Raw genomic sequence first — 18,453 nt, forward strand, 5'->3', positions numbered from 1 at the left:
ATTTGTATCCAGTCACTGTTAATTACGAGAATGATAGTACTTTGGATGCCAGGCAATATCAGAGTCGGGAGCTTCCCACTGAAGTCCTGGCATTGCTAAGCAGGAAGGTCAGGAGAAAAATATAACAGCAACAGAAATTAAAATGAAATTTCAATGTGTCTGTATATCATAAATTAAAGAATAGTAATTTCTTCCTCTGTGAATAGAGCCTACCAAATGTGCACTTCATAGCTATTTGCAATATTCATTCATTAGCTGTATTGAGTTACAGTAAGAATACCTTGGCTTTATAGAAATCATCATCATTAACTGGAATTATTCAGAGTACGTTATATGTAGTATCCCATTTATTTCCACAGTTGTTTTAAATAATTAGTCATGTAAAAATGGTGTGCCTTTTTTATTAGAAAATTGAGGCACGGATTGATTATTGCTTCCCAATGTTCAACAGACTCCCAAGTCTTCTGAATTTTAGTCTGATTCTGAGCTATGAGATTTTTCCCTTCAACGTAGTCTTTTACTTAAAATAATCATATTGGAAAAATGCAGTCATTTAAAATTGTTTAAGACTTTTAAAATGTATTTTATCGAATACCTCTCTAGTGCTTGCCCCGTAAGAGATGCTGTGTTCAGCACTTTATACTAGTAAAAATTGGCTCTCATTAGTGACCTGATGAGAAAGATGCATGCATTATTCATATATCTTAACTATACGTTATAAATGAGGAATTTGAAGTACAGAGAGGTTAAGTTCCTATCTGAGGTCGCACAGTAAGTAATGTAATCAGGTTTCATACCTAGGCAGTCTGGCTCCAGGGCCCATGCTCATAACCATCTGGCTGTGCTGTGCTTCAGACTCAACCAGAAATGTCTCTGATTTCATATGGCACAAGGTATACATGATATGTGCTCATACATGTTTGAACAGATCAGTCCAAAAATATCTCTGGCCCCGAGCATCAGAATGGAAAGACCTTCCCCGATATGTAAAATGAGGCAACAGTCAAGATTATCTTTAATCCAAAAATAACCTCAAACTCAAATTGTAAACAGTGGGTGAGTGTTTTCTTAGAGCTACATTGTCCAACATGGTAACCACTAGCTTCATGTAGCTACCAAGTACTTGAAATGTGACTAGTCCAAGTTGAGATGTGCTGTAAATGTAAAAAATACATAGCAGTGGATTTCAAAGATCTAGAACATATAAAAGAATGGAAAATATCTCAATAGTTTTACTTTAATTATATGTTAAAATAATATTTTACATATATTGGGTTAAATTAATATATATTAAAATTAACTTTACATGTTTTTTTGTTTTAATGTCTTTTCTAGAAAAATTTAAAATTACATATGTGGCTCACATTTTCTATTGGAAAGCACTGTCTTAGGCAATGCTTTTTACTTTCCAACAAAAAGGCTGACCTTTTGGACACACTTTGTTTCCCAGTATACCTTCGGCAAAGGTACTATTGATCACAAAGGAGAAGGAACAGAACAAAAGATCTTCCAGACCCACAGTGTATAATTGTGAAAAATTAGCCATATGCACTCTTTAGAATTCACTCCGTGGAGCCCACAGCAGGAATCTGTGTGCTTCATGCCTGTACCTCCAACAACTGGTGATGTGCCTGGCCCAGAGTTTGACTGGGTGAGGGGGTGGATAGAGGGATAATGGGTGGATAATGGGTAAATGAAGGGTGGGTGTGAGGATGAGTGCAGGAATGAATGAGGAAATGTATACAGCAAGAGGCTAGATACATCTGCATGTTTTATCATTTATTATAGAACATCATAATGATCATTGCCATCTTTATTCATGTCACCTTTAGATGCTATGGGAAGGCATTCTTCCAACTCTATCAATAGCTAATTTTTTTTCAAGACAGTATTGAAGTCCTGATCCATGACTATGCCACTTCCCTCAGTGGTATTAAGTCTGCTACTGTGGATGCATAGACCTCCACAGTTTTAGGGGGTTAGGCCACCAATCTGATAGCAGACCAGGGCTAAGGGAGTTGAATTGCAGCTATTTTCTTAGCAATGCAGTTTTTCCCACAAATTATATACTTAAAGATCAGTATTTTTTAAATAACCAATTTTTCTACTCATTATTCTACTCATAGTTTACATAATATTTAGAAAATGACAACTTCATATATTGAAGAATATTATTTTTCAGATTGTGGCTTTGGAAATTGAAGGACTAAAGCTACCCAAATCATCCATCCTTTGGCATTGCCACTGGGCACAGGAAATTCTTGTTCTTGATTTGATGATGAGTTCAGTTACCAGTATGTGTTTTTCTCCCATTTCTATCTTTATCACTGATAGCAAACATGTGCCTTCTGATCTATACAGCAACCTTATTTTCTGTGCCGACCTAGCCTATTCAGAAAGAGCATTAGGTCTGTGCTCTTTCATCTGAGCCTCTGAACAATCTCCCCAAGGTCTGTGATATTCTATTTACTTTCATAAAGTGGAAGAGACTGAAAGGTTCATCTTTGGACTGCTGTTCTAATCCCTTATTTCTGGGTCCAATTTATAACATAATAAATTGGTTCTGAATTGCTTTGCAATTTGCTTGACAATTCAGTGTTTTCTCTCCTTTTTGTTGATTCCGAGTAAGAATTAAAAGAATATTTTTCATGCAAGTTATTTGTAGTTGTGATTCCTGACATAGGCCAGACCATTCACTAATCTTTTTATAATCCTGTAATATTTGTCTTATAAAAGCTGTCAGAGTCAGCTCTTGGTAGACCCTGCCCTCTGTTTATTATTTGTATTGAACATGTGACTTTACAATAATTATTCAACTTTCTCCTTAATTATGTTCTTGCAGAATGCCCCATTTTCCAATGGAAATGGGAGATGGAAGATTGAGGTAAAGGACTGCTTGACAATTATATTGTGAAATAAGTTAGAATGAATTATTCTTTGTTACATGCTAGATAGAAAATTAAAGCAGAACAGAATTATTCAGTAGAATCCCTTCTCAAGACAAAGAATCATCAAACATTCCATAATTTATCTAGAAAATGCCATGCTTCAAGCCATTTTAAGTATAGTTACTCTTTTTATCTGTAACCTCCCTCTTGCATTGCAGAAACCTGAACCCCTCCCCACCTTTTCCTGAAACAGCCTGCGTGCGTACATCAGTGTGATGAAGCATGGGAACAAACATCATCCCCACTGGGTTGCCATCTGAACTGGAGTAATATGAGGCATGGCTGTGAAATTCACAGGGTTAAGACAGTCAGGCTTTCCAGTTTCCCAGTGAGGTTTGTGCAGAGAGGCAGACTTGGCATACTCTGTCATCCTGCTGTGCTAAACTGATTTAACTTGTGTGCCGCACATTTCCCAACAGAGGAGAAATTTTGTCTGCAATGCTAACACATTCTTTGCTTTACACAATATACCACTTGTGAATTTGCCTTAGATTATTGAGGAAAATAAATGAATATGTTTCATGATATTTACCAGATGCCTAGTATTGAGTCGTGTGCAGACCTATTGAGGTATTGTGCGTGTGTGTGTGTGTGTATGGTGTGTGTGTGTCTGGGTCTGCTTGCCTGTGTATTGGGGAGGTTCTGATTCATTCTAGGAATGTGTTTAATACAGAATATTTTAGTTTCTTTATATTTGGATAATTAAAGTTGCAAAAACCGAAAACTAATATTACTTAAGGAATAACTCCAACTGAAATTTCAAATATTAGCATTCTATTTCATTTGTATGAATTAAGTTATTTTGAATCTGGCTAATCTCACACCTACGTAGAGTGTGAATTTCCATTGTTATTCCTTCTTTGCCTCTTATTACCAAGGATAATTAAGGTTTGACATTTTTGACAGATAATAAAATAGACTTAATATCCAATACTGAGAAAAATTCTTTATAAGCCGCTCTGATCTCATTGCTTCATTTATGTAAACATTCCATTAAGTATAACTTGAAAAAAAAGAACTTGAGCAGATTTCAACAGTAACTAACTGATCATTATATAATGAACACTAAACTCTCCATGTTAACTGGATTTAAGGGTGTGTTACCCATCAGTTAATGTAAAAGATATTTGTGTCTTATTTTATAGACTTTTATATAAAACCAATTATATTTTCCACATTAGCCCCCCACTGCAAAAGTTTCTGAACCCTAGTGCTATTAATATTTTGGACTGGATAGTTCTTTTTTGTAAGGAGCTGTTCTGTGAGTTGTAGGGTGTTTAGCAGCATCCCTGGCCTCTACCCTCTAGATGCCAGCAGCACCCCTCAAGGTATGACAACTTAAAGGTCTCCAGAAGTTGCCAGACATCTGCAAAGAGCAAAGAGGGGGCAAAGTCAACTCTATTTAAGACCTACTGATACGTGAGAATTTAAGGACTTTCATTTAATTTTTTTATTTCTTCATATATTTTCAGAAATTGTATCTCAGTGTAATAAACAAACAAAAAACAACAAATAAGGAAATTTTTAACCCCTCACATGCAATATTGAGGTAGAATCATAATGGGAAACTTCTTTTTAATTTATAAGATTTGGGGGCTGGGGAGTGGCAGATTTTTCTCATCTTCAAAATTTATCAGAGGAATCAAATTATGTTGTAAGACCTGAAAGCTCTTGCTTTATCTCTTCCCTAAATATTTTTCTGATGATCATTATAGCATCTGCAACCTTTTTCTGAAATGCTCACAGGTGTTAAGAAGCTCCTGGAATGCCCAGTGGGATTGCCCAGTGTCCTCTGAGCAGGATCATTTGGTCAAGAGGTGACCACAGCAACTAAGGCATAGAGCAACTTGGGAATTCTTTGCGGGCTCCATTGCTGTCAAAACTTTCAGTCCAGAACCCTCAACTTCTATTATGGTCATATTGGTTCACAAAGTGAGGTGTATCTTTCTATTCACTGGAGATACTTAAATCATCAGAACAGATTACTCCAGGAGACTTGGTATGCCAACTACAACATTGAAGAGTCTGGGAAATTCAGTTATTTTGCGTGAACACTTAGCACATGTCCCCTGGGCCAGTTAATGGGGACTCAAGAATGAATATGATATAGTCCCCACCTTCAAGGGGCATATGGGGTGTGAAACACTAGTAATAGTAATAGTTTTTTCTCTGCTTAAAGGACATCACAGTAGTACAAGGAGTAATTTTTTCCCCAAAGTAGATGATCAGCCCACAATAAGAAATGTGAATGCTTGGATTGTTTTATATATTGCTGAATCTAAATAACTTTGCAAAGAATTTAAATAGAAGCCTTCTCTAATTCTTCAGTCTCACTTATCCCTTAGTATTCCTTAGCAGTTCCTTGCAGCCTGCTTTACAAATATTGAGAGACATCCAGAAAAAATAACCATGTGAAAAAGAGTCATTGAATAAAAACCAGCTGGATTGCCTAGAAGCCCCTACAAGTTGGTATATTCTTATGTAACAATGATTTGTTTAAAACTAATAGGCAAATCTATAGTCTTCCACTTGAAATTATAGCCACACTGCAAAAAAAAAAAAAAAAAAAAAAAAGGAAAGAAAGAAATTATAGCCACACCAAAGTACATTTATCTTGGTCCAGAGGGTGCTGGCATATCCTGACATACAATTGTGCCTTCACGGAATTTAAGTTATAGTTATTAACAGGATGTCCAGAGTCCTGATGAAACATTAATGAGGATGTGAAAAGTCAGTAAAAACTAGGATTATTTTTATGCCTTGAGAAGTGAAACCATAGAGTAGGGAGCTGGGATTTTATGGTGCAGAGAAACGGATTCTTCACGTCAGATGAAAAACAGGAGTATCAGAAAATTATTTGTGACACAGACATTTTATTTCACACTAGAATTGTGTGTTATAATGAAACCACTTAAAATCTGTTCAAAATATTGTTGAGTTTTAAAATTCAACTAGCTTACTGTACCAATAAGCATCACACATTTGTTTTTTGTCATGATTGATATGTGGTATTTGTTTTCAGGGCGTTTAATGATCACAGATAGCAAGCAAGCATGCAGCTTACTTCTTGAAAGGGTCTTACTCTGTCACCCAGGCTGGAATGCAGTGGCCCTTTAAGGCTCACTACAGCCTCAAACTCTTGGGCTCAAGTGATCTTCAGGCTCCCAGTGGTCTTTGTAGACAGCCTGGTGGAGTCTCATGGCACAGAAGATTAATTAAACGATGTCTTTCAATTTTGCTATCTGCATTCCATCAAAAAATTAAAATAAAATAAAATAAAATTCAACTAGCTATATATTGTATGAGCGCCTCAAGAATCCCAGACAAGAGAAGTGTATGAGTCTAATATGGTGCAGTATAGAGAAAGCTCTGAGCTGAAACAATCCACCACATGCATTTGTTTCTTGTTTGAGGGTTTGGTTATGGACTTGGACTTGGTTGGCTGCATCTGTGTGTGATGGTGCTAAATCTGAAGACAGGTTGAGTCACACCTCTAGAAATTTTAGGTAGAACTACTGCTGTTATAGCCCAGAGAAACTGATATAGATGCCTAAAGTCTGTGAATTTTAAACTCTTTGAACAGGAACTCCCACTAAGAAACACACTGCGACCCATTATATATTTTATATATGTACATTATATATTACAAATATGTTTATAACATAAATTTCAGAAAATGATACTTATGCTTATCCTTATTACTTAGGTTGCACTTAAATATTTTATCACTATCTCATTTTTTTAAATGCTGTTTACTGTTTATAGCTACTAAAGTAAATTTTGCAACCCATAGATTGGAAAGCACCAGCCTAAGTGGTCTTCCCATGTCCACTGATGGGTAACTATGGAATCACTTTAAACAGAGGCAAATACATGAAATGGTGTTGTATTTTCACCTACCAGTTGATGCAGGATGACATTGTAAATCCTATGGTTTATTTGGTACACTAGTTTGCTGCCAAAATGACCTTTCCCTAAATTGTATTTGTTAAGGACACTGCCAATACTTCTTTATCATATCAAAGGCTCTAAGAAAATCAGTTATTGCTAAATAAATAAACATGCTTTACTCCTTGACATCAAATTTGCATGAAATGTCAATAGCAATTTACCTTACAGAAATCTGAACAAAAATGAATCAGTGCGTACTTCCTAACTGTATTAGATTTTGTGTCATCTCAACCATGTACTTATGTTGTGTGTCTTTTTAAACAAATACTTTAAAATTCACATATTGCTTGGAGTGATAGTAATATTTTTCTTTACTACCTTGCTTTTTGAGGCAGTGGTTCCTAAAGTTTTAGGGCTAACACCTATTTGAAATTGTGATGAAATCTTGGCCCTTCTCCTAAAAATGAACACTATTTTGATTCCATAAACCCTCATTTGAGCACCCTTACCCTGGGTAGAGGTCACTGTTTCTGTCATCTCCCCAGAGCTCAGTCAGCAGCTCTTATAACTAGCTTCTACTGAAAGGAAGCATTATATTCCATTCTATTGATATCTAAACTACCAGCTCCTTATTTTTTTCTACAAGTGTCCCTTTCATGTTTACTTATTTAGCAGTACTATCTACTGGATTGGGACTAGAGCTAATCTTGGAAATGACCCCATTCGTCCTGTGCTTGTCAACCCATTAACCTAATTTAGTGCTGCTGTGGGTAGCAGTGAGTAAATACAGATTGCAGATAGTACCCTAGAGGTGTTTGAAGCTGTTTCCAAAGCCCCCACATCATGAGTGGGACATGGCACAGCAACTCTTTTTAAAAACAAGTTAATTAAAATTTTCACTAGATTACAAGAAATCAATGTAAGTTTTTATAAATATCACGTAAAACATTCAACCATAAGCTGAAAAGGCAGCAGAATCTCATGTTAAGCCCTATAAATCACCTGAGACAAACACCACTGCCACCTCTTGGTAACAGCTTAATTGCAGGTTCAAGTTTTTGGAGGGATAATAAACCTTTATTAAATATAGAGACTATAATTTTTATATTGTAAAATAATAGAAAATATGTTTGTTGATATGCTGGGATAGGGAGAAAGCATGTGTTGTTAGAGTTTGCTTTGTCTCTGCCCTTTGCATTTCACATTAGCTGTCCACACCCTGATTTCATGTATTCTCTGTACGTCTTGGCAGGATTGGAGGAGCCATACCCACTGTGTTCTCGTACTTTGCTGAAGTGCTGGCCCGGGAAAAGCGGGGTGAACACCTGAGCTGGCTCTGCATGTTCTGGATGATCGGTGGCATCTACGCCTCTGCCATGGCCTGGGCCATCATCCCGCACTACGGTAAGAGGCTGGCCTTGCACCAGCTGGGCAGTCACTTCATTTTGCTTCAGGCTCCATTCCCATCTTCTTCCTGTCTTCTAAGGACTACTTTGAGAAAAACTACTCACACTCATGTTTCTCCCTTTCATAGTACCCAGGAGTTTTTCCCTACTGTGTAGAGATCTGTATAAAGTAAGACTGTGTCAAATGCCCTTCTGGTTATATTAACATAATGGGGGGAAAATGTTTCCCTCTACTATGCTTTCACAACATTTCTGGTCACCAAAATGTGTAGGGTATTTTCTCCCACTGACCAATTCTCCAATAGCTGGGTGTGCTACAATTTAACTCAATTCTGACACTATGTTACTTGGGGTTAGAGTCAAATGGCACAGATTAAAGGCTCAGTCCCACAGGACTGCCCCCTATTTCAGAGGCCAGTTGTAAGTCCAGGCCTCTGGAACTTCTGACTGAATAGCTATAAATGGGAGGTCCCTATACCCCCCACCCTCAGGTTTGATCATTTGCTAGAATGGCTTACAGAACTCAGGGAAACAACTCTCATTCACCAGTTTATGGCAAAGGATATGGCAAAGGATGTAGATGAACAGCCAGGTGAAGAGAAACACAGGGCAAGGTATATGGGAAGAGGTGAGGGGCTTCCATGACTTCTCCACCTCACCACCCTCCCAGTGCCTCCATGTGTTCAACAACCCAAAAGCTCTCCAAACTCCATAGTTCAGGGATTTTTATAGAGGTTTCTATAGGCATGAATGATTAGGTATGATTGATTTGTAACTCAATCCCCAGCCCCTCTCCCCTTCCTGGAGGATGGAGGTGGAGCTAAACGCTACAAGCTTATGATCATGGCTTGGTCTTTCTGGTGACCAGCCCCACTCAGGAGCCCACCAACAGTTGTCTCATTAGAATAAAAGATGCTCCTATTACCCAGGAAATTCCCAGGAATTAGGAGCTCTGTGTCACGAACCATGGATGATGACCAACACTTATGTTTCTTATTATAATTACAGCATCATAGTGTACTATTGCGGTTTACTGTTTTTAAAGTAATCTCTTTCATTTGTTTCCTCTGTACTGTCAATGCTGGGGATTCCTCTTCCCTCTGCCTCTCCTACCCTAAGTGGAGGTGGGAGGATACACAGATCATCAGCAGCATATAAGACAACATGACTTATAGTTGTTCTTGGAACTGCCATACATATCAGACACACAGGAGTGCCTTTACTCAACTCCTGTGGGCTCAGTCCAAAGATCAGCTCCATATCAGCCTCACCTCTTCTGGCAACTCAGAACTGGGATGGGAGCAGGAAAACTCCTGTTGTATCGTCTGTTGAACTGCAGAACTTTAGAGGTGACTCTACTTGTCCACACTCCCATATCCCCTCCTTCGTTTCTCCTAAGCTTACTGTTCCTGCCGCCTCAGAAACCTGTACAGGTTGCATGTTTCTGAGCAATACTCCCCCTCAGAAGCCAAAAGCTGCAAGTTGCTTCATCTACAAACAGTGAAATGAATGGAAAGGTCAACTGAATCCAGAAATCAAATTCAATATATCAGGAAAGGGGAGAGAAGTGTTCTGGTTATGTGTGTGTGTGTGTGTATGTGTGTGTGTACATGCACACACACGTGCACATGTGCCCAAACAGGCTAAAGTTTGCAAAATAGGAATACTGTATAAATTAAAACCACATGACTTCAGAAACTCACTGTCTGCTCTAATCTAAAAAATTAGATTTCAAAAACTCATTCTTTGTTCTTTTTTTATGTCTCTGCTTTTGTTTTAGAACAGGGTAATATTTCATTATAAAACACAGTTCTGTTAGGGAACAACCTTGGCGAAGCTGACTCATTGCTAAAACCAGACATAGACTTTAGTATTTAGATGTATTTAATTTGTTTTTTTAACTGAGTTTTAACATGCTGAGTTACAAAATCATGTCACACTCTTTCGTTTGATGAACCTGAAAAGTTACATGAAAACTGAAATCATATTTAACAACAACAAAAGGAAGATATAAGGAATTGGTTATTCATGTTGAGTTCAGGGTACCAAGCTCAAGTGGTGAGTTTTTCATTTTTAAACTCTTTAGTCACTTGTGGGCCAGAGATGCCCTCATACAGGCAGGTCCCCATATCCACCATGAGGCTTGTCTTCTGCCACCATTCGAGGAATTCAAGATTTTTCTTTTTAATTTGAGATCTCAGGACCTCTGCCACCCTCAGAACCTTCCTCGGTAGAGCAGCGTCTAACTCATGCCCCACTCAGCTTGCTGGTTCAAGTGGAAAAGCCACTCAGGAATTGTTTTATAGGAACTATGTTTAAGAAGGTGAATAGGAAATGCAGAGTCCAGCTTTACCCATCATTGCTCCATAGCCACTGCTAGTCTATCCATTCATACCCTTTGTGCATATTCAAATAAGGGCAGCTCCAGGTAGGTAGCCAGAAGTGCTGCCCCCCTTATCATCTCTGCCAGCTACTCACGGAGGGCTCAACCTGGCAAATTTATACAGCAGCTAAAGTGCTTCTTTCTCTCTCTCTCTCTCTCTCTCTCTTCTTTTTTTGGATTCCTTCTTAGCCAGCCTTCAGGCCAGACTTGTTCTCTTTTCAACCTCTGATGAAAGCATTGCTCCTTGGCTATGGCTGAGCTTTCTCTCTGGAGCTCCTTGTCTCCCTGGTTAATGGCTGTCTCTTTCCTGGTCCTCCCTTCCCATCATATCACTCAGAATTTCACCTGCTGGCCTTCTTAAACTCATGACTCACACTGGCTTCTGCAGCCTACATGTGTCCACCAAGCCCGGGCATGACTGTTTTTATTTTTAGTTTTCTTTCTCACTAGGGATTCAATTCCTCCGACTCTGCCTTTCACACATCCCTGTCCTTGAACTCTGGATGGTTCCAGATTTTCTCTCCTGCCTCGCCACCGGTCAGTCAGTGCCGACCCACAAAGAATAAGCATGATCTCCACCTTGCTTTTTCCAAAGTACACTTCAGATACTTCTTGTTTATAGCTACAAGGGCTAATTAATTCATATATAACTGGAATGAGGGAAAGTTGGGAATCATAAACAATACATGAAAAGTTGCAAAAACAATGGCAACACAACAAAATTAAATGTCGGAGGCTGACATCAACTTTTATGTTGACAACACCTTGAGAAATAATGACCTGGTTAGGAAATGAGTAATGTAAATATGAAAACCTTATGCCATTGCTTTTCTAAAGGATTTCCATGGCCAAAAGTGTGGCGAGAAAACATATATTTCATTCAATTCTGTCCACAAGTTAAAATTAACAAGGAAAAACTTTAAAAATAACTTTGCCGAGGTCACTGTTATACTATTGCAATTTGAAGAGTTTTAATTTTTGTTTTAAAGTTTAATTTTAAAAATCCTGTGCTGAGGCTTCTGGAGTGCTAATGACATTCTGTATCTTGAGCTGAGTGGAGTTTTTAAATGAAGTTTTGAATTGTAAAATTCATTAAAGTGGGTGCTTAAGATGTGTGCATGTTATTATATGAATATTACACTTTTTCACAAACACTTTTGAGTATGTTTACCACCTCCCCCATACCCTAAAAACACTCATGCTTGAATTTGACCCCACATCAATCAAATCAGATTCTCTGGACAAGAGACGCAGCATTGAGAGTTTTTATTCTATTTTTTTCAGCTTTATTGAGGTATGATTGACAAATAAAAATTATATACATTTAATGTGTAGAACTTGAAGGTTTGATATATGTGTACATTGTGAAATGATTACCACAATCGAACTAATTAACATCTTTCGTGTGTGTATGATGAGAACACTTACTCTCAGCAAGTTTCAAGTATACAATACAGTACAATATTATTAACTGTAGTTACCATGCTGAATATTAGATCTCCAGAACTTATCATCTTGTAACCTAAAATTTGTGCCCTTTGACCAACATCTCCCCCCATCCCTCAGCTCCTGGTAACCACTCTTAACTACTCTCTGTTTCTATGAGTTCAACTTTTCAGATTTCACATATCGTTGAGATTGTGTGATATTTGTCTTTTCATGTCTGGCCTATTTCACTTAACATAATGCCTTCCAGGTTCATTCATGTTGTCGCAAAGGGAAGGATTTCCTTGTTTTTAAAGCCTGAACAATATTCCAATATGTGCATATATGTGTGTGTGTGCGTATGTACATATGTATACACAAACAGTTTTAAAGCTTTACTGTTTTTACAGTTTTATAGTTCTAAAGTTACATTTAAGCCTTTAATCCATTTTAAGTTGATTTTTATCTATGGTGCAAAAGGAGGTTCCAATTTCATTCTTTCGCATATGGATATCCAGCTTTCCCAGCACCATTTGTTGAAGAGACTATCCTTTCCTTATGGGGTACTCTTGCTGCCTTTGTCAAAGATCAGTTGACTGTATAAGCATGGGTTTATTTCTGGGCTATTCTGTTCCATTGGTCTATGTATCCGTGTTTATACCAATACTATACTATTTCAATTACTATAGCTTTGTAATATAATTTGAAATCAGGAAGTCTCCAACTTTGTTCTTCTTGCTCAAGATTGCTTTAGCTATTCAGGGTCTTTTGTGGTTCCATACAGATTTTAGGATTGTTTCTTCTATTTCTGTGAAAAATGACATTGGAACTTTGATAGGGATTACATTGACTCTGTAGATCTGTTTGAGTAGCACTGACATTTTGACAGTATAATTCTTTCAATCCATAAATACAATATATCTTGCCATTTATTTGCCATCTTCAATTTCTTTCATCAGAGTTTTATTGTTTTCAACATACAGATCTTTTACTTCCTTTGTTAAATTTATTCCTATTTTATTATTTTTGATGCTATTGTAAGTAGGATTGTTTTAATAATTTCTTTTTCAAATGCTTCATTATTAGTGTATAGAAACACAACTAATTTTTGTCTCTTGATTTCGTATGCTGTCACATTGCTGAACTCATGTATTCTAATAGTTTCTTGGTGGCGTCTTTAGAATTTTCTATATATAAGATCATGTCTTCTGCAGAGACATGCTCTTATTTTACTTCTTTCTTTCTTTCTGATTTTGATTCCCTTTATTTCTTTTCTTGCCTAATTGCTCTGGCTAGGACTTTCAGTACTATCCTGAATAGAAAGGACAAGAGTCTTACTGGTCTTAGAGGGAAAGCTTTTAGCTTTTCACCATTGAGTATGTTAGCTGGGAGCTTGTCATGGATAGCCTTGATTATGTTAAGGTACATCAATAGTTTTTAAAGCTTGTAGGTGGTTCTAATGTGCAGCCAGGTTTGAGATTCTTCGGCTTCCTTTCCATGGAAGGCCCAGTGGGTGACCTCAGAAGTCTGTTTTTCTGCTGGGCCCCTAGAACTTGATGGTATGTACTGGGTGGGAGTGGGGCAATGCGAATGAGAATAAGGAGAACAGTGAGCCTGACCTGTTCAGTGTTTGAGTTTCCATATTGTTGGTTTCATCCACGCAAAAACCTGTCCATCTGTTTTAGAATCACACTTAAAAAGTAACTTTGACATCTAGATATCTCTTCTTTTCAATGATACATCTTTTAACTTTGCCTAAAATAGACAAGGGGCTAAAAGTCTATCCACTTTCCCTGCAGCCTCTGAAAAAACTAAAGGCTTATATCTCTCCTCTGAAATCTGCATTGTATAAATGATGCCATAGTCCACAGAAACAAGAGCGGGTCCACCCCTGCTGCTCTGTCCTCTTTCACTGAGGAGGCCTTTGAGTGCCCACCACTCCCTGTGCGTTGAATTTGCACCCTGCAGGGAAGGAACACAGGAGTGTAATAAAGTGACTCAGAGCCAGGACCTCAGCCTTCTCATATTGGTAACAGGCTTTGCTCTGGAGAGAAGGAATGGATAATTGGCATCCACACGGCAAGTGTATTTCAAATGATAAATAACACACAGGCTTGTGGACAGAGGTGTTCATTGTTTCCGGGTGTTGCCGTTTAGTAATTAGGGCAGAGCAGTCAGTGCACAAAGCCTGAGCCTGATGCTGTGAGACTGGAATTCTGGCTGCTTATAAGCCTCTGATGCAAAGTAGACCTTGAGTGGGTCACTAAGGATTCTGGAAGGAAATCTGGAAGGAGTCTTGTGAAGTTAGACACTAGAATAGGGGATTGGATTGCTCTAAGGGCTAGTGAGTTAAGACATGGGCTATGGCCAGGGGTTTTCAGTGGACAGTGGAGTCCACCTGGCCTGCTGAGACCTGGCTTTTGTACCAGTGTGGAATAGTGATGGTGCTTTCTCTTTATATCACTGCTGTCAGAGTTGAAATTTTCTCCGGAGACAGATGGTTGCTAACATCTGAAGGTTCCCAACATGAATGGACCTTACCCAGTGCTGACAAGACCTTAGGAGGCAGAGCGCTTTGCTGTGGTCATACCAGCACCTTCCCTGCCACCACTCCATTCAGGAACTTCTGGGCTGTCTGTGTCTCCCCCATGGCAAAGAGCAGTCTACTAGAGCAAGGGAGGAGGAAGAGCAACAAACCCAGAAGGAAATACCCTTGCCTCAAAAATCAGGTGCCTGTAACAGCTGAAAATAGATATTTAGAATTGGCGTGGCCGGGTGCAGTGCCTCACAACTGTAACCCCAGTGCTTTGGGAGACCAAGGCAGGAGAATTGCCTAAAGCCAGGAGTTTGAGAAAATTTGGCTCTTCTTGACGCAACACCCATTCTCAAGCCTAGGCCTTCTGACCCATAGTGGGAATTGGCTACTGGTTCCGAAATAAATAAGCAGTACCTTCAAGAACAGATAGGTCAGGTGGAAAGGTTCTCTTTCAGCCTTCCTGCCCTTCCTTTCTCTCTCCACACTCTGTAATAATCAGGGCACATCAGCATTTAATGGAAGCCCCAGTGCCTCAGGGAAAATGGGAACAGAGAGCTGAATCACAGGCACTTTCCACTGTTGGCTGAGAGCTTTCATTAGCCCAGGCTTTGGAGTTGCTGCTGGACTGCGGCACTGTCCGCTCCATTAAACCCTCTGTCATCATTTTTCCTTTTAAATTCATGTGCGCATCAGATGAGGTGTTCTTCCCTGCTGTGTGCATTACAGTGTGTAGCAAAGACGTTCAATTAGCTAAACGGGAAAGTTCTCATTTTAGCACGAAAGGCCACAGCTCTGAAAGCCCACAGTGCACTGGGCCTTATCTAGCCCCTAGAATAGCCCATGGCCTCTATCTGGCCAGCCCTTCACTGCAGATGTTGTAGAGCCAAACTAGGGGCTCCCAAAAACTCCAGACTTACCCCACCCTACCTCTCCAGCCATGATGAGATGTCCAGGCTTAAAAATACATATATTCCCAAGGTTGTCCAAATTACCAGAACGTCCCTACTTCCTTTGGCTGGCAGGAGAGGCAATAGCTGTCTAATTAAAGAAGGAAGCAGGGAAGGATTCCTGATTCCTCAACCAGACAGATACTTGACAAGAAAGAAGAAGAAAGTCAGCTTCCTTGTCCACAAGAAGAAATGCACTGTGGCCAAGGGAAAGAGGTATAAAGTGAGAGGAATTTTGAGTCTCAGACCTGCTACTTCTGTGAGCCCTGTCAAAGCTTTTCAGTCTGATCCAGCCCACTCTCCTAGTCAGCACTGTGGTAAGGATTAAGCAAAATAATCTTGTTAGAACACCCAGTGCGTATTTGATGCTCAAAAATGGCAGCTATTATTGCTATCAGGTCATCCTACCTGAGATACCCAGATTATCAGAGCAGCCCAAATGTGAGCTACATGAAAAGAAGAGGGAGAGGGAACTAAAAAGCATAAACCCTGGCTAAAGTTTGAGATTAGAGAAGTCAGAGGAAAGGAAAAAAAAAAGGATAGAAGCTAAGACAAGGAGAGAGAACCAAGGTATTAAAACAATACTGTAAAATCTTGATGATTTTGTACCCAATAAATCAGAATCCTCCATTTGTCTGTTGGGTAATTTAATATTCAAGGGGCATGTACTATATAAACACCCATTTTCATGGCCATGGTGCTATCATTCCCAGATAGAAATAATGAGAGTCTGACAACTCTAACCTGCCAGCATCAACTACCAGCTGATTCCGCGGGTTATATGGGCAGCACCAGAGCCAAGCTCTATCGCAGCAGCAAGATGTCAGAGATCCTGGAGACAGGCAGTCAGTGCAGTCGTTAACAGCATTGGCTGAGAGGGAAGGCCCTGCTTCCAAGCCACCTCTGCCCTCTCTAGCTTTGTCGTCTTTAGGACAGTTACCTAGGCTCTCTGGTCCTCTGTTTCCTCATCTGTAAAATAGGCACAATAATAATATAACCTAATATAATTGCTGCACAATCCCATTACTGGGTATATACCCAAAGGATTATAAATCATTCTACCGTAAAGACACATGCACATGTATGTTTATTGCAGCACTATTCACAATAGCAAAGACTTGGAACCAACCCAAATGCCCATCAATGATAGACTGGATAAAGAAAATGTGACATATATACAACATGAAATACTATGCAGCCATAAAAAAATAATGAGTTCATGTCATTTGCAGGGACATGGATGAAACTGGAAACCATCATTCTCAGCAAACTAACACAGGAATAGGAAACCAAATACTGCGTGTTCTCACTCATAAGTGGGAACTGAACAATGAGAACACATGGACACAGGGAGGGGAACATCACACAGCAGGTCCTGTTGGTTGGGGTAGGCAAAGGGAGGGAGAGCATTAGGATAAATACCTAACACATGTGGGGCTTTAAACCTAGATGACGGGGTGATGGGTGCAGCAAATCGCCATGGCACATGTATACCTATGTAACAAACCTGTACATTGTGCACACGTATCCCAGAACTCAAAGTAAAATTTAAAAAAAATACAATTGCGGCCGGGCGCGGTGGCTCAAGCCTGTAATCCCAGCACTTTGGGAGGCCGAGACGGGCGGATCACGAGGTCAGGAGATTGAGACCATCCTGGCTAACACAGTGAAACCCCGTCTCTACTAAAAAAAATACAAAAAACTAGCCGGGCGAGGTGGCGGGCGTCTGTAGTCCCAGCTACTCGGGAGGCTGAGGCAGGAGAATGGCGTAAACCCAGGAGGCGGAGCTTGCAGTGAGCTGAGATCCGGCCACTGCACTCCAGCCTGGGCCACAGAGCAAGACTCCGTCTCAAAAAAAAAAAAAAAAAAAAAAAATACAATTGCTGTATTAAAGGATAGCATACAGAAAGTGGTTACCTTTGCACAGTGCCTGGCACAGATGTTCATTAAGTGTAGTCTCGTATTTTCCTATTTGGGACTGAAGTTTGGGTCAGGGAGGAAGAATTAAAAAGAGGAATATTTAAAAGATTGTACTCACCTTGTCCTAACCATGTTTTCTCAATGGTTCACCTGTCATTTGAAGTTGTGGAGATGGATAAGATTAGAGGTATAGGAACAGAACTTGTAAGGCATGCCAAAGTGTCCTGTGCCCACTACTCCAGGGTGTCAGGGCAGACCTCACATGATAACTGGGGTTCCTCTCAGCAGCCCAGCCAGGACAGGCAGGTACCAGGTGGCCCAGAGCCCTGCCCTCTCAGCTTTGCCATATTTCAGTGAGTGTTACAGCCCTGATGCTTTTATGCTCAAGAGTCAGAGTAAGACATGACAGAGGGAAGTGATTTGGTACATCGACTTACACCAGTATTATTTTTCTTAATTTGTTAATTTAATTTGTTAATTTTAGGATCAAACTTTTATTTCATCTCAGTGAAAGAACCCTTGGCTTCCGATTTCCTTCAGTGATGGTTCACTTTTCCCCATGCAATAATAAGATGCATCAGTCAAAGAAACAATGATGATATAGTCTTTAAGGGCCTAAAAAGTGGATGTGAAATTTAAAAAAAAAAAATTATCATGTGTTTAAGTGCATGGCCATTTCTTTGAATGCATCTGTTTCATTGTTCATCGTACCCAGAAGCAAGTGTTTGGAAAGTCTCATGTGCTGAAACATGACCACAAGCCAGCTCTCCCAGCCCAGCCTCCTGTCTCTCTCCCCATCCTCTTTGTTTAATAGGGGTAATATGAAGCCTGTAGGGAAGGCATCTATCAGCTGGGGTGCAGATAGTCCCCACAGACCCCAAAGACATCTATTTACTTTCTTGAGGGATTGAGAGTTCTGCGCCGATCTGGGAAACACTTTTCAACATTCTCACGCTGACCTTCGAGGTTTGTATAGTGAACTCAGAGGAGCTACCTC

At 39.5% G+C, this 18,453-nt stretch overlaps 1 protein-coding gene across 2 annotated transcripts in view; it reads left to right on the top strand.

Moving 5' to 3' along the window:
- Positions 1 to 18,453, top strand: part of SV2C (synaptic vesicle glycoprotein 2C) — a 244,336-nt gene that overhangs the window by 124,053 nt on the left and 101,830 nt on the right. For both annotated transcript variants that reach the window (XM_009208637.4, XM_021939474.2), the window contains one exon: positions 8,092 to 8,243. In XM_009208637.4, the coding sequence (XP_009206901.2) occupies positions 8,092 to 8,243 (152 nt within the window). The remainder of the gene's footprint in view (positions 1 to 8,091; positions 8,244 to 18,453) is intronic.

This window comes from Papio anubis, chromosome 5 (assembly GCF_008728515.1).
Source record: "Papio anubis isolate 15944 chromosome 5, Panubis1.0, whole genome shotgun sequence".
Taxonomy (NCBI): domain Eukaryota; kingdom Metazoa; phylum Chordata; class Mammalia; order Primates; family Cercopithecidae; genus Papio; species Papio anubis.